This window comes from Amphibalanus amphitrite, unplaced genomic scaffold, assembly GCF_019059575.1.
Source record: "Amphibalanus amphitrite isolate SeventyFive unplaced genomic scaffold, NRLGWU_Aamphi_draft 000212F_arrow, whole genome shotgun sequence".
Classification (NCBI taxonomy): domain Eukaryota; kingdom Metazoa; phylum Arthropoda; class Thecostraca; order Balanomorpha; family Balanidae; genus Amphibalanus; species Amphibalanus amphitrite.
In genome coordinates, this window is record NW_024881707.1 from 589,181 (window position 1) to 612,193 (window position 23,013).

A 23,013-nucleotide genomic window follows, 5' to 3' on the forward strand; every position below is an offset into this window, starting at 1 on the left:
TCCAGGCTTTACAAATTGGCCATGAATGATACTAAATTATTATATCAACTGGGAAGCGCAAATCACGATAATTAGTAACAAATGAGGCCAATTGTTCCAACACGACATCAAAAAAATAGACGGGGTCCCCCGTCTATTTTTTTGGCTGTTTTTCTACAAATAATGGCGCAAAATAACACTCCATTAATGCCGCATTTGCCGTTGGTGAAACTCGTTGGCTATTTTTCTGGCTGATACTTTTTCACGCCGGCGGATATTTTCTCGCCTGGTTGGTGAAACTCGTCGGCTGGTTTTTGACAGAAAAATTGCGCCGGGCTGCTATTTTTCTGTTGGTAAAACTGGCCTCTGCACAAAAAATCTATTACAGCCTTACTTTAGGAGGTTCTGACAGGCCCTGATTTTCCCGTCTTTTGGGTCTGTGACCTGACCTGGGCGGTGTTTCACGGCACGCTGCCAGCGCTGTTGGCACTTTTGGTTTCCATGGAGACATCAACTAGCCTATACCTACAACACTACCGAAGGTTGACCTTAGCTCGCGGAATGCGCTGGCAGCGGCTGGCAGCGCGACCGTGAAACACCGTCCTGGAAGGTCAACCAATGACCAAGGACCTTAAAATCGGGTATCATCGGCTTCCTCTCGTCACTCACAGGCAACACACTCGTTTTTTCCGCGAGCTCTAGCTTGATCAGGGGCCGAACGGCAGAGAGGTTCAACCGACACCTCCCAGCCCGCGAAGGCTGCGCCAAGCACCGACCCGGAGCGGTGGTCGACAAAAGCAATTTGAAGTGTTTTCAAAGTAATATTAAGGCACGGGTTGAGTGGGCTACCATTTCTCTCTCTATTTTTTTTTTTTAGTTTAAAAAATTACCGTTTCAGGGCTGTGACGAAAAATAAGTGGCCTAAATCCGATGAGAAAACAGGATTTGGGGGTACCCTAGGTTTGGCTCCTTGCACGAGTTGGCCCCCCCCAAAACGCAAGTCTGGATCCGCCAGTGAAGACGCCCCCAGGTTTCTGAAAGGGGGGCGTTTTGCACGGTGGTGAGAGTGCAGGGTAGCGCCCTGTAGGTCGGGGCCGAAAAGGCCTCTCCCTGTCCTTTTTTGCTGATATATCCTAAACGACTGCAGATATCGTCACAAAACTTTGGATGACTCCTCTGGGCATCCATTTTGCACATTGCAACAAAATTTTATTCCAAAGGCTATGATAGGTTGACCACAAATGACGTCAGAATGACGTCAAGTTCTGCCATGTTCATCATTTTCTGTTGATGGATGGGGTGGGGGCGCTTTGCACATGGGTGTGGGCGTATTACCCAGGGTATGGGGCAAAACGCCCTTTTGTAAGGGTATGCGAAAATCTTTTTGGGGGGTTAAATACCACACGCAGGTGTCTTTTCTTGGTCTCAAAACGTAGTAAAAAGAATGAGCTACATGATGGTGCCCAAAGGTTTAAGTAATCTGTGTTGGGTTGAGTGTCAGAAGGTTTCGCGCTTAAGGGGGGCGTTTTTGACCCATTCACCCTACACACGGTCGTTTCTCTCAGAGCATTACGGACACTGCGGGAAAATAAGAGAGAGTCGGACTCTACAAATGAATGAATTTGGCAGAAAAATAGCAGTATTTTTTGCTGTGGAAATGTTGACTTTGAAAACATTGGCCATCAACTTTAAAATTGCCCCGAAGTCTGAAAATGTGTGAATAGACAAAGTAAGCAATCTTGCTGTTTTTGCCCAAGCTTGTTCATTATTTAGAGAGATTTGATGCGAAAATGCACTGATAAATACTTTTGAAGGCGAGGTTTCGATCAGTGAATTAATTTTGATTTTTAAGACAACGCTAGTCCCACTTTTTCTTCCATAAAAATATTTTTGTCGATTTCTCAATAATTCTTTTATGCGTCATTGCTTTAAAAATAAAGAGAGTCGGACCGCAATTTTCTCAAAATGACTAAATACGCTCAATATCTACCTAAATCAATCAACAGATTGGCCGGACTTATTGGCTAAATATGTTTAAATTGCATTTTTCTTATCTTCTGCAGAATTTCCTGCAAAATTTTACTGTAGTGTGAGCTGCGTTTCCTGCAGATTCTATTCACAGACCAATGGGAGACCAGTATTTCCTCATCAACAGGTTTATTCGCCTTCAATTGGTCTAGCGGGTGTTTTTCGCATGCGCAGCTTATGTCACAGCTGCGTAAGAACACGTTCGCTTACAAATCATTCTAGGCATTTCTTTTAGGAACATCAACATCAAAGGCAAATCAAAGGGAGCAAAGTATGCTTCGTATGGATTGCCGGATCGGGATTATCGTCGCTAATAGTAATTATTTGTTTTCAGATTTTCATTCGGAGTGGTGTAATGCACGCACGGCTGTTGATTTTCATTTTAATTGCCTGAGCTGGTTCCTGAGCCGTCACAGATAGCAGGATGCCGTGTGAAGCATCTTGACCTGACAGGAAGGTGGGTACCCTGACCCCTAGCTTAATATTAATCTCAGATGAAGCCCGTATAAATGTCTAAAAGCTTCAGTTCAAAACTCACCTACATATGACCTAACATAACCTGAAATAACAAGACATGCTAGCAGTGTCCCAAAATTTGCCAGTTTGGGTGAGAGTGGGAAATGACATCCAAATCAAAATCAAAATAATTTTCCGCTCCCACCACCAACTTTCCAGAACAATTTTTCACTCCCTATTTTACAAATAAAGTGCATCTGTGGGTACCTTTTACCTCCCTCCATTTTCGATTCAATTATCTTTTAAAGCAACTCCCACATCCTTCAACATTCAGAAATACATGGTTGATCCCTGTTTTCCGCTCTCTTTTTTGTGCCTTTCTGACTGGCATTTTTCCACTCTCAGCCCTCTTTCTAGTGACGAATATTCCCCTCCGACACCCAAGCTGAAATATAATGCTAGCAGTGTCCCAAAATTTGTCCCAAAACTGTTTAACAAACAGTATGACCATTTTTGGGTTCATCATCTTCTTAACAAATACCCAACTTTCAACCTTTCAGCATACCTACATCCTACCAAACTAAACCCTACAACCTACAACCAACACAGCCTAGGTATCAACCTACTCGCTGTAAGTGCAAGGGTTAAAAGTGTTGACTTGATGCACATCATGCAATGTTTTTTCCATGGGCTTAGGAACCTCATGTTAAGTGGGGGGGGGGGGGAGGCAGGGAACTTCAATGTCACTTTGTGTGAACCCCTTATGAAGAAATTTTTATCAGTTTTGTGCTCATCTCACCTTGCCAAACCATTTCCTGCGCTTAGTTCTTTTTTTTTTTTTTTTTTTTTTTCTACACCGCCACCCATTATCAGGTGACCAGGAGTGCCCCCTCCCTCTATCCCAACGACACACAGAACCTTACGTTAACACCACCAGGAAAATAATGAAGACAATTGTCGCGGCACTCCCAGCTAGGAAATGAAACAAACTCAAGGAAGCAAAAAACGAGACACATTATCATGCTGTTAGTATAAAGGTGTAAGAGAAGGCATAGTAGTCATAACTGAAAACAGTTAGTGACTAGTTTCTAATTCCCAGGAGTACACATTCGTTCATACATCCACACAGGAGCAGTGTTAGAAGGATTCAGATGAAGGGAATCATGCATTCAGGGGTATTATATACAAATCTGCTGGTCAGTGTTCAAGCTGGGTCATTTACTGAATCTCCGTTGTTTTGCCCAGCTAAGCGAGGCTTGTTGCTGGGCAACCAACGGAGATCAGTTTCATGAGAATGAGTGGTTATGTAGAGTATGCGAGGGAAATGAAATGAAATGAAATGAAAACAAAAAAAAAATATACTAGTAATAATAATAATAATAACAATAAAAATAATAATAATAATAATAATAATAATAATAATAATAATAATAATAATAATAATAATAATAATAATGAATAAGAGTAAAAAATAATAAAAATAATAATAAAAATAATAATAGATAAAAACAATGGTGAAGAAAAATAAACCATGGGGTAAGAGTAAAGATATCATGATAGTGCACCATGTGATTTATAGTTTTCGTAATGTTACGAACCTCCACAATATACTTAATGTGAGAGTATTGTATTACATAATCAATACTGGCTCAAAAAGTAGTTTTTTGTTAGTCTTTTTATTGTGTGTTTTGAATGAGGCACCAGAGGCACAGCAGGGTAAACGGGGACCATTATCTGATTCCACAGCCTTGGACCAGCCCATGAGATTGTGTGTGTTTTATATAATTTGTACGAAAATATTTCTTTGAAGTGTTTGTTATAACGACTGTTTCTATTTTGTTCTACTCTCTCAAATAATTCATCAATCGAAAGTGGTAAGATTCCTTGAATCTTTTTATGTAGTAGTAACAACATCTGTTGTCGCCCGATGTCCTGGATACGAAGAAGTTTAAATTTTTTGAAGATTGGTGCAGTGTGCGCTAATCTACATTGGCCGTCTATTAATCTAACGACACGCTTCTGTATTTTGTCTAATTCACCTAGGTTTGTTATGTACGTATTACTGTAGATAAAGCAGCAATAATTAACGTGAGACAGAAAGAGTGAGTTGTAGAGTAATAACAAATGTTTACTGTCCAGGAAAAATTTCAATTTAAACATAATACCTACATTTCTCGACAGTACTTTCTGGAGTTTGGAGATATGAGTTCTCCACTTCATATCCTCATCTATGAAAATACCAAGATATTTAACAGTATTAGTACGTTGTAATATCACACCATTCAGTTCGATTCGCAATTCAAGTTGTCGTTTCTTGTTCGTGTATATCTGATAATATGTTTTATCAGCATTGAGAGACAGTTGGTTAGAAGTAAACCATTCAGCTACCTTTGGCATCAAGGTATTTAATCTTGTTTGTAAAATATGCTCACTTTCCCCTTCTATTAAAATAGCAGTGTCATCAGCATATAAGAGTGTACTTATGTGTTCACCACATATCAAAGGGAGATCATTTATATAAAGTATAAACAGAAGTGGTCCCAAAATTGATCCCTGAGGGACTCCAATATCAATTGGAAGGAAGGATGAACGCATGCCATTTATTTCCACACACTGGGTACGGTCACTGAGATATGAGTGAAACATCATATGGGCATCTTCAGAAATACCGTACTGAAGTAATTTTCTAAGAAGAATTTCCTTGTCAACAGTATCAAATGCTTTACGTAAATCGAGATAAATGCCGCACATGTTCGAATCACTTTCAAACGCACTTATGATTTTGTCTTGTAATAACACTATAGGCATGTATGTACTCATGCCAGATCTAAAGCCAAACTGTTTGTCACTGATAATTTGGTTCAAGAATAAGTGTTGGCTTAAACGAGCATATATTATCTTTTCTAATAGCTTAGAAATAACTGGAAGTAACGATATTGGTCTATAGTTACTAAAAATATGTTTGTCGCCGGCTTTATAAATTGGTTTTATAACTGCTTGTTTTAATAATGTTGGAAAGACACTATTCTCAAGACACAGATTTAAAAAATGTACAATTTGTACCATTATAGCACTGAATGTTGATTTAAATATTTTGGTATTTATTTTATCATGACCACCTCCCACATTTCGCATATCATGAACAATCTTCTTTACTTCTTCCTCATCTGTTCTACACAATTCACGTAGCGGAGTTCCTACAAAGTTAGGAAGATAATCTATCGGATCTGTATTTAAATAAAAATAAAGATCATACTTTATAAAATGGCTGAAAAGTGGGGGGCATGGCTCCCTCGGCCCCCCGATCCTACGCCTGTTTTTTTTCTTCATGATACAAATCATCCAGATTCATATGAGAAGGGTAGGTAGCTAGCTACAAAACCAATGCCTCAATCGTTTGTTGTTTTCTTACAAAAGTCCCTCCTCTGCCAATCTCACTAAACTATCTACTGTCACAAGGCAGTGTGTATCAATATTTATCAACTCTGTGCATACAATATATTTCCATTTGCCAATCACACATCGTTTTTTTTTTACAGGTTTTCCGGTTATGACTGAGGCCGGCATCTTACCTGCTCTGGCTACGCCAATGCCGAGGACCGGAGAGCCAACCCCTTTGAGGCGTGAGCTCTGTGGCGTGGCTCGAGTGATCATCAGCTTCTGACGGCTACGGCGCCGTCAACCTGGTTGAATAGCTGAGGCCTGGGCGAGGGTGCCCTCAGTACGGTGACCAATCGGTTACGTCCGAGGGGCGCTCGAACACGCTGCCGCCGCGTGGCTGCCGGCGGCCGCCCCCTTCGCACGTGAAGCTCCTGGAGCGGGAAATGCGAGAGGCGGCCGCATTATCACCTGGTGTCCGCGCTCGACACCGTGCCACGCACCAATGGCGGAAGCCCGACTTTCTCCGATGGAGGAGAGAAGCTGGACGCTGGCTGCCAGGCTGCTGGGGGAGGGCGCTGGCTCTGCCACCAGGGGACCTCCTGCGCGCGACCGCCGAGGCCTCGGCGCCAGCGAATCCCACGGTGGCAACAGACGGCTGGCGTCACCTTCCGGTTGGACGTGTGCCTGATCCGGGCTGGGGGCTAAGGAGGCGGAAAGGGAAAGCGTGGCTACGCTGCACCTCGCGTCCCTGCCGCTGTGTGCTGTCCGGCTTTGGACGGACGGACTTGCGGAGGGCGGAGTCTTCAGGGGCTGGGTGGGAGCCGTGCTGGTCTGGCCGGACGAAGAGGCCGAGGAACTGCAGGCCCCGATCGGACAGCTGTGCTATAGCTACCGCGCGGAGATGGTGGCGCTGGTGACCGGTCCGGAGACCCTACTCGGAAGAGACAGAGACCAGGACCTGCGGTCCGTATCTAACTATTTGCTAACTGTGCGGTGGTGCTGGTGTAGTGCAGCATCTTTGAATGAATAGTTGCATTTCGCGATTAAATAGCTGTTATTTTTCAGCGTGGGTGGCGTGACGAACAATGTGGCATCTGTTAGTCACTTCTGCGGCCGCCAGTATTCCCTACTCGAAGGCGGGCGCGCTGTTTGGCTTGGCCCGCCAGGATGTTCCCATTATGTGTCTAGGACAGAGCGGATATATTCATGTTCATTTAATGCACAAAGATCTGTTACATATTTGTTTGAAGTTTTATTTTAAGTTGACGATTGCGTAGGGCAGATTCATCTTCTCTATTTCATTTCTTTTTCATATTTGTTATAAGTGTCCTAGTCCGGCTTGGTTGTCATCTGTATTCGTGATGTATTTTATTTTACGAACATGCTGGTGATCACTGCAATACACTTTTTGTTAATAATGCTGCTTTAGATCTGATCCTTTGTGGTATGTCTTGATTGTACGACTGCGATAGTGATTTTTCCTCACCAAAATATGCAGGTAACCAATGTAATTGCTGCCAATATCTAAAAAAACATCAAGTTCCTAAAGGTGGCCTAGTACTACGTAACTGGAAACCCAATAGGACATGGAATTTTGTGAAGCAAAACTACGGAAGTGAGGCTGGCCAATGGCCATGCCATTATCTAGTGAGAGATGTCTAGCCTTTCTTCAGCCGCCAAGACTTCGACAGACTATCCCCGGGTTCGGTGTCTCTCGGAGCACGAAGATTCTACGTCGTCCGGCCAATCCCGTTTAAGGTCAGCGGGGGCTTGGCTGTGGTTATGGAACGGGACTGGCCGTCCGAGAGACTCCGAACCTGAGGTATGTTGCAGTACCCATAGGCGGCGGAACGGGGAGGGCACCGGGGCACCGTGCCCTCTTTGATTTTGGCATTTTAACATTAGCCCTATGGGCGTTGCATGGAAAGAATGGGACCAAAAGTCGGCGGTGCCCCCCCCCCCTTAACTGAAGGTGTTCCGCCGCTACTGAGCACAGCCATGTCGACCGGGTGTCGTCGCAAGCCGCCCCACTCGACGAGAACAAATTGAACCGTCCCGTCCTAGGCTGACTAGGCTTAGCTAGGTGGCAGCACAGTCGCGCCGGCAGGGGGCAGTGCCACAACCAGCCGACTGACATTTTCGTGTGACGTCAGAACCGGTGCCTCCCTGATTAGGCGCGATCCCCGGCTCCTGATGCTCCATTGAGTTATTGAAGCGGCGGCGAGTCCTGTGGATCCGCCTCTACTAAATCGGTGCAAATTTTAGAGGTGTTTATCGCCCGGCTGGCTCGAGTTGAACGTTGATGGCATAGCCCGAATCGCCTACCTGAATTAGGACTATGTCGTAGCCATTTATATCAGAAAAATATATAGACTCTGTTTTTTGCCTGTGAGTTTACGGTCACGGCCGCATTTACCATATATATAATGAAAATAAAACATTTCACTATCATTCCGAGTCGATTTAAGCATTTCCTAAAGCAAGTCATGAGATAACTTTCAAACCACCCAAATAGAAGGTTAAAACGTGTTCACACAGACAAGGTAACATAACAACTGCATGAACTGCTGGTTAGTCCCCCATTGTCCCACTCACACATCGTCCTTAGCGTACCCCGGTTATTCTCTCATAGCGTCCGTTCTACTGTACACACCTGTCATTAAAACGCCCCAGCCCAGCCTTCAAATATTTCACCATGTCCGGTAGCTGCCGCCCATGGTCGACATCACGAACCGATCCCCCCCCCCCCCCCCCCGGCGGCTGGTGGGAGGGGGAGAAAAGTACCGCACGTCACGCACCCTCCCCCGACCCGGGCTGGTTGGAGGGGTGATTCAGTGCGTCCCATCCGTGCCCATCTACCAGATTGATGACAGTGATAACTCGCCGGCCGAGAGCAAAGAGTTGTGGTGGTGGGACTGGGAGGAGCGGGATAGGACGGCGAGAGGACAGGCGGGAAGAGGCTGTGGATAATGAGTGACTGACAGCTTTTCGTGTCGTCGTGGTGATTTCAGAATAGAAAATGTGTGTATACTGGTAACACGTTATTCATTTATATGTAACATGCAAAAAATAAAAATAAAATAAAAGGTACCAGTCTTTCAAAAACCACCAACCTGAAAAATATGGTAATACAGCAGCAGCGTCTCAGATATAGTCGGTGCCTATATGCCAATAACCTTTCTCAAAGAGCCGCTAACGTTTCACTTACCAATCACAGCGCGCAAACGTGCTGACTCCAGGCGTGCCTCGTACCACCCTTGTGGCGCAGTTGGCAAGTGCGTTCACGTTTGGTGTGGGAGGTCCTTGGATCAAAGCTGACCTCTGGCAGCGTTTTCCTCGGCCGGCTCCTACCCAGGAGATGGCAGTAACTGGGGAGTGTTCGCTCGGTCGTGGGGATTACCGCTGTGCCAGCCAGCGCCCCCGGCCGCAGGTACACGGGCCTGATCCGCCTTTAAACAGATCCTTCGGTCCGGTGACATGTCCCGAGGGCACGGCCTCGCTTCATGTTCCGGAGCAGCCCTCTGACCTGCCGGGCCCGAGAAATCGGGATAGCCCCAGCGTGCGCACCAGTGCGGTGCCACCTGGGGTGCGTGACAGGAAGCGTGCGGTCAAGGCTGTCCCGCGTAGCGGGTGCCGAAAACGATTCGTACCACTGCCGTGTATATAGTGTACTAACCTAGTATGAATGTGTGCTACTAACGACAAAAGCCCGGGTCGGGCAACAAAAATATTTTATAAAAAAAGGCATGCCTCGTGGCACAGCAATGAAACTAGCAACCATACCAACTTGAACACAAACCCGAGACTTCAATAGCGTCCGTATACGACCGAAATAGCCATGCCACATGAACAGTACGTGCTTTGAAACAGTGTCTGGCGCGCGTCCAGACACAGGTGACGGGCAGAACGTGTCTGGGAGCCGGCGAGCCCCGGTGGGCGGTCACGTGACCGTCAGCTGGGGGTCCTCTGACTGGGGGTGTCACATGACAGACCTCCCAGAGAGTGGGTCGCAGTGTGTTCCGGGCCTAAAAGCACGAACTGTTTCTGCTCGGTTGCACTGAAAACGGCAGGAGGTCTAAAGCCAAAGTGTTGGCGAATTTGTCAATGTTGGCGGCAATCAGAATTGATATAGGAGGTCCCGGCGGAGAAACTGAGGCAAAAAGAGGCTCACCTTTGTGCGTGGAGGTGTCGTTCGACATAAATCGATGGCCTATATAAAGACCCACCACACATCCCATAAACTTTGTAAATCATCCACAAAATGCAGCGCGTTTGACTTTGTGATGCTAATGGGAGTAAATGACACCTCTCCATTCGCATCTGTTTTAAGCCCAGTCACGGAATGTTTGATTTTCACAATTTATTCCTCGTGATGCCTAACAATATTTGACGGACCGTCCAATTACACCTCTCTCTGCCCTTCTATCTCATTTCCCAATCTGGCGTAAACTACCCGACCCAGCCCACTATCATCGCGGCAGGCTGTTATTACTGGACCGATCCTCGCCCATATTTAGAGTCGAGATCAATGCTACAGTACAATTATGGATGCTGGTGCGCGAGCAAACGCCCATTAAGTCTGCGGGATAGCGTATTAGTTATTATGGATTCACAAAACTGAAGCAGTTACCATCCCACCTGCAGGTTTGAATTGTTCCTCGGTGGAAAATCCATGCATTTTGACTGATAATAACATATGTCTAGGCTAGCCATCAGCAGAACAAGAATGATTCCGGGCCATATTTGTAAATTGCAGCTCAAATGGCAAAATGAGTATGTAGGTTCTGAAATATTTGTCTGATGTTGTTAGGCACCCACTGGTTTGTTCGCAATGTATGATACCATAACTGTCACGTCCCTGTTTATATAGTTTATATCTGAGGTCTGCCTAACCGCCAATAGCCAGCTTCGCATAGCGCTATCTTGCATATGTCATTCATCAAACCATCGTTTATGACTGTGCGTAGATTTGTATATAACCGATTTATAGATTGCAGTGATCTGATTGTGCTTACAATTACCACAGTCGACTGTCAATATGAGTCTTACTCATCGTTCGTGCAATGTTTTCTTCTTTATGCAATGTCATAACATTGCACTACCTTAGTTACTTCTTTTCAAATGTATGTCTTTAATCCACTAACTGAATATCGTATCACCCTTGTCTCCAAACACACCTGCGAATATCTGTTCCCGGATAGCCCACTGCAGTCATCTCCTTCACGTTGATACCTTTCTATAGCCACCTGTGAACACCCCAGCTGGTCGACCGCGCCGAAGGACCCAGCATATTTGACTATGTAAATGCGCTGATTAGTATTTGAGATGCGTTCGCGGGGGGTGGGCGTAGTGTCTGAGTTTGGAGGATCAGACCTGATGGGCACTGCCGGCCACCGCTGGGCCCTGCTGGGCTCTGCTGGGTGCCTCTGGGTCTATCTGGGCCCCGCGGCCCCGGAGAATCCGTCCACTGGCCGGGATGGTCCCAGCGAGCCCGCGTTTGTCTGATGTATGTCACGAGCGGGCCTGAGTGCTACCTGGGATGTGCCCGGCTGGACGGACCGGCGTGTTACATGCACTGGAGCTGATGTATGTGCGCCGCCCACCGCACGTAATCGCCTGTTTGGAGCGGCACTGGCGGTATCTCAGAATGCCGCCGCAGACCCCACGGCGGCGAGCGCATTTGGTAGCCGGTGGCGGAACTGAACAGGCAGGTGGGATCAGGAGCACGTGGAGGCCAGAATTCAGCAGCATCGTTGTGTCGAAGGCTTTTCTATTTTTTGTGTGTGTATCAGCCATTGCAATTTAGCTCTAGTCAAAACTCAAAAGCTCTACCTGTTTTCTTCCTGACCTTTTAGGCGTTCACTTAGAAATCAAATAATGATGAGAACCGAACATCAAAAATGGTATATTCGTTTTAGTTGAAAATTTCCCTCTCTTTGCCCACGGATGAACATGATTTACCCAACGCTTGACATGTTTATCTTAATGAGTTGAATCACTCATTTGTATAATATATAACACCCTCATTAGAACCCAGAGATGTTTATTACTCTTCATTATGCAACATTCCGCATTACCGCAACAATGGGAAGAAATACTGCATGGGATTACCCGCGGTAGGAGCGCCTTGCATGCCAGTCAGTCGGCAGTCACACCTGAGACAGCCATTAGCCGCCCGTCCACTTATGTACAGTCGCCTCATCACGGACCGAGCCAAATCTGGGCGTGACCGGCGGCATGTCGGAGCTGAGGGGTCACGGAGGGCTGGGATGATGGCGTAACGTTCATCTGACGTGATATTGGTGGGATACCGGCTGGCCGTGATATAAATCGATCAAAGTCTATTGGTAGTTTTCTTTCTAACGTGCCAATGTATTCTACTTGTCTGCAATTACAATTTATCTTTGTATGATAGGTACTTTGATTTTGGATTTGCTCTGGTTGTGTCAAGATCGCGTGGGCCGTCATGTCACAAACAACAGCACATAACAGCAAAACCAGCAACCATATATAGCATCATACAGAGGCCGTTTCTGACCTCACCTGTTCCTTTCCAGGTCACCCAGAGTACCTGCTGGGCCTGATCGAGTCGCTGGGTATGGTGGCAGAGAGGGACACCGGACAGTGGATCGCCTCACAAGGAGGATGGGTGAGTGCTCCGGCGTATTTTTGGAATTTAGTGAGTTAGTGACGTGTATAATATATTCACGATTGATTTGTGTTGTACTGCACTGTTTTGAACGTATACGGCAATGCGTACATACCTACCATAATTAGGTAGCTACTTATCACAAGTCCGCCTCTGTCTGACAATGACATATCCATTGTCCAGTCCCCAACTGTCCACCCTGCTCTCCCCTCAGTGACTCACCCTCCTGTGCTACTCAGACAAACTGACCTGACCCGCTCTGTCACCTTAAGGCTCTCATTATATCAACCATCTCCTGTCTGACCCGTCACTTGTCTGTGTATGGCTCGGACAGGGTGTGTCAGATGTTTGTAACACGACTGAAACGTGTCCCCGCTGACACATCGAGATGCCATGCAGACAGACAGAGGCTCTAATACCGGTCAAGGTTTCAGTTAAGTGCATTCCATCACATAGGTATTTGTCACCTTTGGCATGGGCACAACTCAAAATAGAAGAGGTCATATCCAATGATGACTGAAATATGATGCTGAGTATTGAAAAGACAACCTAAAGTGCATCATCTTGTAACGCTTATCATTTCATACCCAGTGCACCCCCTCTCCCCCTCCTCTCTACCACCGTCACCATGTCACACCCCGCCCGCTGCCCCCGCCCCCCGCTGTGACCTGGGTTAACGGTGTGACCTGGGTACTCGAGGTCACGGCTCCGTCTGAGCGATCACCCGATCCGTCTTTTTCGGGCATTATCCAGGTGCGGGGTCTGATTAGCGCAGGACACGGTGTGCCACCAACCTGGGAGGCGTATAGGTTAGGTCGAGACAGGGGTCTGTTCGACTTTGAGAGTTCAGCTTTAAATAGGGAGGGAGCTACACTATATAAAATTTTCCTACAATCAGGTTAGTTCCTAAAGTCGAAGAAGTAATTAAACAGCGGGCGCTGAATATATTTGTACCTTTATTTACCGTGTCGGATCATTGATCGCTCACTCACCAGTCGCCTGATTTGAAACAATAAATATAACTTCACTTTAGCAAATTCATGCTGCTCTCAGGGCCTCGGAATGAGCTGCGATACCACACAATTTGATAAAATGAACAGTATTTTGAGGTGTGGGATCTCGGCAAGCCCGATGACTCCAACTCGAACCGAGATTTAAATAGAAATGAGTACCTCGTGATGAGCAGCACCGATTACCAGAGGGGCGTATACCATCTCCGCACCGAGACATGACGCGCTGCAAAGTGCAGCGTCACCGTCAGTCAATCACGCTCCTATATTTAGCTCACCGGGACCGCGTTATGAACCCGCCCCCACGGTGCAGACGTCACCGGCATCCGTCACCAGATCCGGCAGAGCACTGGACAAGGTGCGAGCGAGTATATAAACACTGTAATCGGGTGTATCAATGATTGAAAGGGGTTTCGCCGCTCTGACTCGCATAACGATATCATTATACCTGTCAGCCAGTAACATAGAGCAAGTGAGCACGCTACGATGCTAATAGCTTCCGAGTCATATTTCTCCTGTTCGTGTTGACCTCAACTTTTCGCCATGCATGCGTGCTAAACTGTGAACAGTTGTTTCTAATGTCAATCGTGTCAAGAAGTGATAGGTGGGCATAACTGGAGCCTCGTTTTCCAGAAGCAATTCGAAACTTCCCAAAAAAACTCCTTCATGAACCCCCACCCAACCAGTCAACCGTCACCCAGCAACCAGAGCAGCCATCATATCAGCAATGACTTTGTTCACATCGCGCGGCTGGAGTGACCAGCGCATAGAAATGGCCTCGTTCCCCGTCTAATGAAGCTGCAGGGTGCTCCGACTCACGCAGTGCAGTGGTGGGAATGCGACATGAATACTCACCGCCCTGCAATGCCGCACGGATGTAATGAGGTAGCCATTTGGTCCGCGCTTTAGGGCTTTGACAGGACTTGATTTAGTTTGATGAATGTCCCCGACACACGATAAGGCCGGAATGTTTTATTGCGGGTACTCTTTGTTGGACAAGTTTCAGAGTTCGGGAGCGTTATAAAGCCTCCATTTTGCGCAGTGTCGTTCTTTCTGTCAATCAAAGTCTGAAGCTTACTCCTATAGTTTCACGCCTCGCTACGAACAATCATGTCGTCACGCGTTATTTCCGATGGTCGCCCTGTCTCCGTGACTCGGTGTGTGACGCTGTGACGCTGTGACGCCCTCATGTGACGCGCTGTGACGTGTGACGTCGTGATGGGGTGGTTCGACGGCCCGTGGCAGACCACCGCTGTTGCACCCATTCTCTAATGGTTCGGGCGTGATCGGCTCAATTCTCCGGCCACCTCCGTACAATGGAGACCACACAGGGCTGCAGCGTGAACCTCCGAAACGGACCAGCTCATGCAGATTGAGAGGGAACTTGAATGTGCCATGGGATGTGGAGACTTAAAAGACAGGTCGCTCCCTTTGGTTGCGAAATCCCATAGTTGTTTGAATGAAATGCAGATTTAAGATCATTCATAAAACAAAGCTAGATTAAAAAGTTATTCGGTTAATCTTACGTCACTGAAGTAGTCCGTTTAGCTAAAAAGATTTGTTACGCTCTGTGGCGTAAAATTACAAGTCCTGTAGCACGATACACGTCCCGTTCATGACCGCTAAGATGGTGCGCGTATGTTTTTTTATGACACAGGCCAGCGCGCACCCTGGCACCTTTCTCGGTAAAGGGCGTATGCAGGTAACTCGCCGTAACCACGCTGATTTCAATAACAGTATATTATGCTCGGACCGAAATCACCGCTATTAAAAACGGATAGGTCACGTTGATGGGCTATAGATAGGCAATTACGGATGTTTTCAGGTGCTATATTATTCGCATGCATTCACCAGGGACAAGTTTTGGGAGAATGAAACATGATCAATGACCAATATTTGTCTCATAAATAGCTTGGTAATAGACACCCATCGTTAAATCTGCTATAGGTGCGACTGGCACAAGGTGTGAGCTGTTGCAATGGAGACACTGATTACTGGCAGTAAGACAAAGATGATGTCAGACTTTAAAAACGATTGGAAACAATTGTGGAGTGTGCCATCTTTTGAGTTGATGTCGCACTGTAAACGTTTTCGAATCCATCGCTTTTATTAATGCTTAGGTAGTAGGTACGCTGCAATTTAAATATAGGATACTGCGCCAACAGGCACCGGTATGAGACAGTGGCCAATGGCCATGACACGGCCGAATACAGTTACAAAGCCGATACTACAATGGACCATTTGCTTTGATCATTTGGAGACAGTGGACACTGAGGAAAGCCCCAACAGGCAACAGCTGCTACCATTGGCTGCTCAAATCACTACCTCTGGTCGGTAAAACTCACGAACTGAGAAAAACCAGCCACTCTACTGTCTTTCTCTCCCGTGACGGCCTCGGGACGGGCGGAACTCACGCATTTCCGGTGGCCTGGCAGTGGGCCGTGGAACTGGGACAGGGTCTGTTGACAGGAACAGTAAACAGAAGCGCTGGCTCACCGCTGGAGACAATCACCGCTCATGTGACTGTCACGGTCGGGAAGGAATCACAGACCTCGATTAGAAACAGGCCACAACTGCGTGAACGTAGTCTACCCCGGCAGCATGCACGCCAATATTGCTAGCGTTGCTGGCTTATCATCACTGCTGCAAGCGGCGCCCGACGTTGGGTACATTGCTCCTGATCCGCAAATAGACTTGTGAACTGTGCTGAGCTGCTGAACCCAGCGGTAGAAAATAGCGTTGACTGCCGCGCAACAGCGGCTGTCCATTGAGCCCTTGCAATTGAATTGTCAAGGCTTGTTTGCACGAGGAACTATATTGCTATCGAATTGCATTGACAAATCGCTCCGAGAGGGGTAACGATTTACTTAGGAACGCCAGCTGCTCTATTGTAAGCGCAGGCCAGATTTACCGAGTCCCTCATCTATGATTGGTTCACTGAGTTTAATGTGCAGAACCGCATTCCGCATTATTGCGTCACTGAGACCAACATTGGTTTAAAAATTTGATTGAGAATGTTAGCGTGCCGAACTTTCGTCAGATCAATTCTAGAAAGTTACTGCCAATCAGAGTTTTCTTTCTTATCTTCTTTTTTATGGTGTAAGGGAAGCCCAAAATTTGTATCTGAAGAAGGACGCGCTTTGAAGACACGGGTTTGCATGCAAAAACTGATAAATTATTCAACTTTCTTCGGCTTGTCCTCAAACACCAACAAAATACCATTCTACCAATAAAACATAACAAATATCCCGGGAGCATTACTCACTTTCACCGATGACCGAGCACGCTGAGTGATCGGACGGCGGCTCCGACATTCCGCGCACTTACATCGACCGCCGGGCGTCCACTGGCGCTCTGATTACAGCTATTCTCGGTGCCGGCCTGCGGGGCGCTCCCGGGGCTGACCAATAATCCACAGTTCGGACGTGTTCGGAGCAGCCGCCGGCGCGGCTGAGTCAGCGACCTCGGCTGCCGGGGTGGGGCGGAGCTTGATCAGAGTGGTGACCAGCGGCGGGAGCGAAACGGGCCACTGTGCGCCGGTACGGCCAGATACGAAATGGTCTGCTTGTGTTATTGGGACGGAAGCGGGCCACTGCCAATTGCAATGGCCAGAGCAGTAAATAATGAGGTAGATCAATCGACATAGCCTCGATTAGCTATCAATTGACATGGCCTACTTAGTTTAGGTGGTCTCCGTATTATTGTATAAACAACAGACAAAATTGTAGCAGCATGATGCGAACTACGACTCATTGTATAAAATCAAGATGAATAACACCATATAATGACTCGTGACGACAATTGGCTTATGGCAATTGACACGTAACCATACGTCACCATAAACTATGAAATTGCTGGTAACTGTTCTGGATGCAGACTCTTGTTTTCGTGATAATCATGAATGAGGCTTACCGCTAGTGCCCTGGGCCATTACATGCATCAGCATTGTTTGGTAGGAGGCAGAGGTGAAATGCCAGTACTCCTAATTAAAATTTACATAAAACAGTAGCGTTCTCTGAAATTACGCCAGTTGGGATATCAAGTTCGCCAAACGGATCCATTTATCATATCACACAGGTGAAACTCCCAAAGTTTATGTCACGTCGTCAGCTAAAATGTCACTGGCTCGGCGGCGGGTGGGAAAAATCTCAAGTCATTGGTGTTATTTGTCTCTTAATTACTCAGCTCTCTGCACTGGCTCTGTCGGAAGCTTCATTGAATGGCTGACCCGTGACCCAACTTTTCACCTTACAAATGATGATGGTCATTTGTGCTGGCGCCGGGAGCCCGGCTATCATGCACACCTCCATTGCTGACACTACGGTAAACGGAAACGGCCAAAAACGCTAACTCACGCTCGCGTAACGACAGGCTAATGATATGCATGTGCTGTCGTTTGTAACTAATCACCATCGAGAGGCCGTCAGAGCTAAAATGTATTAGCAAAGAGGAGTGTCCGGCTTTTTCGTGCCTCGTGGGAGTGACCGCTCGTGCTCGAAAGACAGCAGCAAAAGCGATGCTTTACGAGCGGCTACTAAATAATAACTGATAGTGAATGTTGATACTGAATGTTGATCAGGGCAGGGAGAAACGAATCAGCTCAAGCATCACTCCCCTCAATCTTATGATGCTGTAGACATCTCACATAAAAAGTGGAGTTGGTCATGGCGGTGGCTGACTTTCCACTGAAGCGCTTTTATGGGCTACCGGCTAGTCACTTTTCGGTGACCAAATTCACAGTCACTTTGCTACTACGTCCGATATACTCGTACGGTATTAGCCATTAGATGAACGAACCCCCAATATAGTACTTGCATGCGCACATGAGGTTTATGTTTTTTTTTCTGAGCGAACATGATCGTCACAGTCAAGTAAGTCTGTATTTTCCTCACTAGATAAATCATATCCTAGCGAACGACGCTGATGAAATGAGCCTTTCATTTGATAGACGATAAAGGGGCATCTTTCAAGCAATGGGACTTTCTGCTATATGTAGTTATGCCTTGCTTTCCTGATCACTCGAGTCTTGAAAAAATGAAACATTTCTGTGAAAAATGTAGACATCTATATACCGAGGTTTTTCTTCTTTGGACGTGCACCTATAGATGGAAACATGATTTCGAATGCTATTTTGTCATTGCATATAAAAAGAAAGCAGACGCACTTGCCACTCAAGAGTATGTTTCTCCAAGAAATCTCGCTAAATCACCGCATTAATCACAAGGAGACACTCAACACATTTTTAATCCTGCATGTTCTTTTTTCCACACCGAGCTGGTCTACCACTCTAATCCACTGCTATACTCGGTCCAGCGACCACCTCTCAAAAGCTCAGGTGCGCTCAGCTGTAAGGGGAAGACGCGTGCGTGGCTGTCATCACCTCTCAGGTGATACCGATCTCGAGGTGCGCGAGCGGCTTGCGTCCGAGGAGGGCGGGTCGACCGGCCGGCCCGACTCCTGGAACGAGCCGGGTGTAATCGAGCCCGGTCTGACCGCTCGGCCAGCCCGGCCGGCACGCGGACCGGCTGATTAAATCGCCCTCTCCGGTAATCAGATCACCGAGTCAGGAGCCGGGCCCAGCGGGAAGTGGCCGGGGAAGTGGAGCACCGGGCAGGAGGCAGGACCGGCGCATGGCTACAGACGAGAGGATACGATGTAGGAAGAAGCGAACCTAAACGTGAGACAACAACACAAATAACAAACATCAAAGTATTAGAAACGTGCATAAATAACATTGCATCATTATGGAAGTTCCCTTCGGTGGTTCCTTGACTAACCTTCGTGACGGAACATAAGCATTTCTGAGAGGGCAATTAGCCTTATCTTAAATAGCAGAGAGCTGCCATGTAAATGAACGCGGCAGTAGCTCTAAGTAGGTCCGAAGACCCTCAGAGGGCCTGTAATCGTTCTCCGAGTGCCCCCTAATGAACAGAGAAACCCTCCTAATTGTTTCCGGTACATCTTGGAATATAATTAAACAAACGTTTGCGAAATGTGGCGATTCAGCAATTGACAAGTTATCAAAGAAGCGACGATTGGCGAAGTAAACGACAACATCTCTCAATGTCCTCAACATGCCATGCACCACCCATTTGTCATCTCAATCAGCGCTCATTCTGTCAACCATGTAGGCCCAAACCGTCAAAGCTGCCGCCGTCGCCACCACTGCCTGACTGGCGGCGCCAACCCCACAATTCCCAGACGCTCACCGTGCCGTGAAGCGCCTCACGCCGGGCGGAGAGCCTGGCCGTCCCGGCCCAGCGCACATCCACATGCCAGCACAGCGTGATTCTCACATTTATCGCTGTAAAACGGAGGGAATTTAATGGCCACACGATGACAGGTGGCTGTCAGGCGGCGCCTGAAAAAGACGCAGCCCAGGGAGAGAGGAGGAAGATTGGAGGGAGAGAGGAGAGATGGGAAGGTATTGGAGAGAGGGAGATGAAGAAATGGAGCAGAAAGCGCAACAGCATGAGGCAGAGTAACACGGGAAGAAGTAAAAGAAGTTAGGAAGAAGATACAGTCGTTGCCAAATATGAAGCCATTCGTTGCAACGGGACTGCCTGAAATGTGTCCCGTCCATCGAATAATGTTGTCATCGAATATGGTTCATAAGAGAGCAGAAGCCTCCCTAATAAAACAAATATTAATAAATGATTATCAGCTTCACTACGGAAAACATTTGGGCAACGAAGTTTGAGAGGAGAGAAGTTTTCGACATCCCACCATTTAGAGCAAGTGAGAGTTGTTTCGTGACTAGCGACCAGCCAGGACTGTCTGTCACCACAGAGTTCTGCCCTCTAATGACGACTGTACCCGACTGAGCTCGGTCGGCGACCATTTCTCCACACCGGACCGACCTGTGTCGGCGGCCTTATCAGGGCCATCGGGGCCACGCGTTAATTGGCCCCCGACCGACCCTGTCCGGGGACAGGAAGGAAAGCAGTCAGTCCCCGCCAGCGGCCAGACGTGCTGCGGGTACAGACAGCTGTTTAGGGAGAAAGAGTGCCGAGATGTCTCCTCGAGTCCAGAGAGGACATAAAGTAGAGATAATTTAACCCAGACATACTTGCATAAATCACACTGCATGCAGCTGTTACGGCGGTTCATGAGAAATGTATATTTTTGGGGTTGAGAATAACATATTTGTATCATCAACTCAAATGCAACATGAAAAATATGGTTGGTGCCCGTTATGAAATGGCTGGGCTTCATTCATAAGGGAGCCAGACAAGGCATTGCGATGCTTCTCTAGCCACCTTTCGTCTGTATTGAGCAATAGATGTGTTGTGACGCGAAAAGCTTCAGAGGACATCGACCGTTTTTTACCACTATCAAATTAGCGCTACCTTGAGTTCACCAGCCCTGACTCAGATCAAAGGACTCCCCGATCGGCTCTGCGCCCGTCAGCGTCATCCAAGTGAAAACGAGCGTCATCAGCTGCTAATGGCGGCCCGAGACCGGGTTTCGATCTGTCGGGACCGGCTCCGAACATTCTATCGGGGATCGAATGTGGCGAGATTCCTGTATTGACAGAGGCGATCGCTGAAGAAACGGCGAATATGGGACGTCGGATTACAGTCCTGAATGAAAGCTGCCCAGCGCCTATCAAGGCCGATGGCCGGCTGGGCTTCATTTATGACGACGCGATTGCACGGGCTTCCGGACAAATATTCCTATGTTATATTTACTTAATGTGCAAGAACTAAAATACAGTTTCTGTACCCTTGGACACAATCGTCCTATATTTTTCAAGCTGAAATGAGATAGTCTTGCTTTTAATCGGTAACTTTGATCTATTTTCTTTTACAACTGAAACTTCCTTCTTATGTCTACAGTCTAGCTACAGCTTTGCTTCGTCCGACCACCAGGCTGGCCTCTTGACCACCACTCTGTCTCTGTCACTGTCCTATCTAATTATGGTTCCATTGTGTCGAGACTGTCTGCACCTCCATAGCCCGCTCGGCGTTCACCTCCGTCGTTCGCTCCTCAGTCTTTCAATAGATGGCCAGCCCGTGAATGAATGACAGATGGGAAAATAGCTCGACTTTAAAATCTTCAGTCAGATTTCAGATCATTTCTCTGGACTCTGGTCAATCTTTGTTGATGACTAATTACTTTTTGGACTGTTCACAGCCTAGTTGCTAGCAATGTGCACTGCTGAAGAGCTTCAACGTTCCTGGCTCGGCACCCGTCACCCAGTTCGTGTTTTTCTTTTTTCAGTATTCTCGTAATGTTTACAAAACGCTCTTCATTCCTCTAGCCAGTGGCGACCGCTGCTGACACGTCTTCAATCCCCACCTGTTTGAATGTCGTATCAGAGCTTTACCCAACTCCCCCTTGGTCAGCACCTCTGACTGACACCTCTGTTCTCTCGGCAGGGCGCCCTGCTGACGCGGTTCCGACCCCCGAACACGGACCCCTCAATCGGCGGTATTCTGGTGACGGGCGGCGCCGGGCTGCTGGCCGTCGCCATCTTCCTCATGGTACTCCTGAGGTCACTCGGCAGGGTCATCAGTGATCTGCGGGAATCCACCAGCTGAGCGCGCCACTCGCGCACCAATCGCGGCTCGCGAGACAGTGCGAATGGCGCAGCTCGTCAAAGTGATTGGGGACAATAAAGAAGGGGCGAGATGACCCCGACTCAGGCTGGTACGCGAACATTGAGCTGGTGGGTAAGACTGGTCGATTGCTGTGTTATTTATAGTGCGACGTGCGGTGCAAGGATCGCGCCATGTGATGTTTGGTCTGCCAGTTACCATAGCAACCAGAGACGCCCGCGGCGTGGAATGTTCGCTGATTGATGTGCGAAGATATCACGCTATTCTAAGACGGTATTAAGACGTGATATCCAGTGGTAATAGAGGTTATATCTGAAGGCCACGTCATCGTATTCAATGCCGAGACCCTGATATTGGGTAATGGAGGATTGATATACCATCAGAATTAGGTTACATGTGTGGGTCGAGGGCTGGATTTGTAAGTCAGACAAAGAGACAGACTGAAAGAAGATTAGCTTGAGCCAGCACGGGATATCATCGTAAATGGTTATGTGCGTTTTCAATTGTTATGCGAAATGTTTCAGTGGATTATGAGAGTGAATTCTGACAACGTATTGCGGCAAATTTATCCACAGCTTTGCGATAATGGATTCTACGATTTACTCTGCACTTGTAGCGTATGATGAATGTGCTATTTTATTACAACTCAAGCCTCCTCATTTTTGCAAGTGTTTATCAAAGGTTAGAGTTTGTCTCTGTCTCGTCCCGTCTCCGTCCCGTCTCCGTCCCGTCTCCGTCCTCTCTCTCTCTCTCTCTCTCTCTCTCTCTCTCTCTCTCTCTCTCTCTCTCTCTCTCTCTCTCTCTCTCTCTCTCTCTCTCTCTCTCTCTCTCTCTCTCTCTCTCTCTCTCTCTCTCTCTCTCTCCCTCCCTCTCTCCCCATGTTCGCCCTCCAGTGACAGCCGGCTGCCGGTGACGTATTTATTACGGCTCCCGGGTGTCGTAACGGCCG

The 23,013-nt window shown here is 47.3% G+C and overlaps 1 protein-coding gene across 3 annotated transcripts in view; it reads left to right on the top strand.

The window, feature by feature from the left end:
• LOC122385242 (bcl-2-related ovarian killer protein homolog B-like) overlaps positions 1 to 22,809 on the top strand; it is a 45,046-nt gene extending 22,237 nt beyond the window's left edge. The window contains exons 1-3 of one of the 3 annotated variants that reach the window (XR_006257178.1): positions 2,273 to 2,464; positions 12,402 to 12,493; positions 21,885 to 21,914. Coding sequence is in view for 1 of the 3 variants with exons in the window: in XM_043373374.1 (XP_043229309.1) it covers positions 12,402 to 12,493; positions 21,885 to 22,046 (254 nt within the window). In the remaining 2 variants the exon portion in view is untranslated. Of the gene's footprint in view, positions 1 to 2,272; positions 2,465 to 6,002; positions 7,200 to 12,401; positions 12,494 to 21,884 lie in introns of those variants that run through there. The other 2 variants (XM_043373374.1, XR_006257177.1) reach the window with 2 other exon arrangements.
• Positions 22,810 to 23,013: the final 204 nt, after the last annotated feature.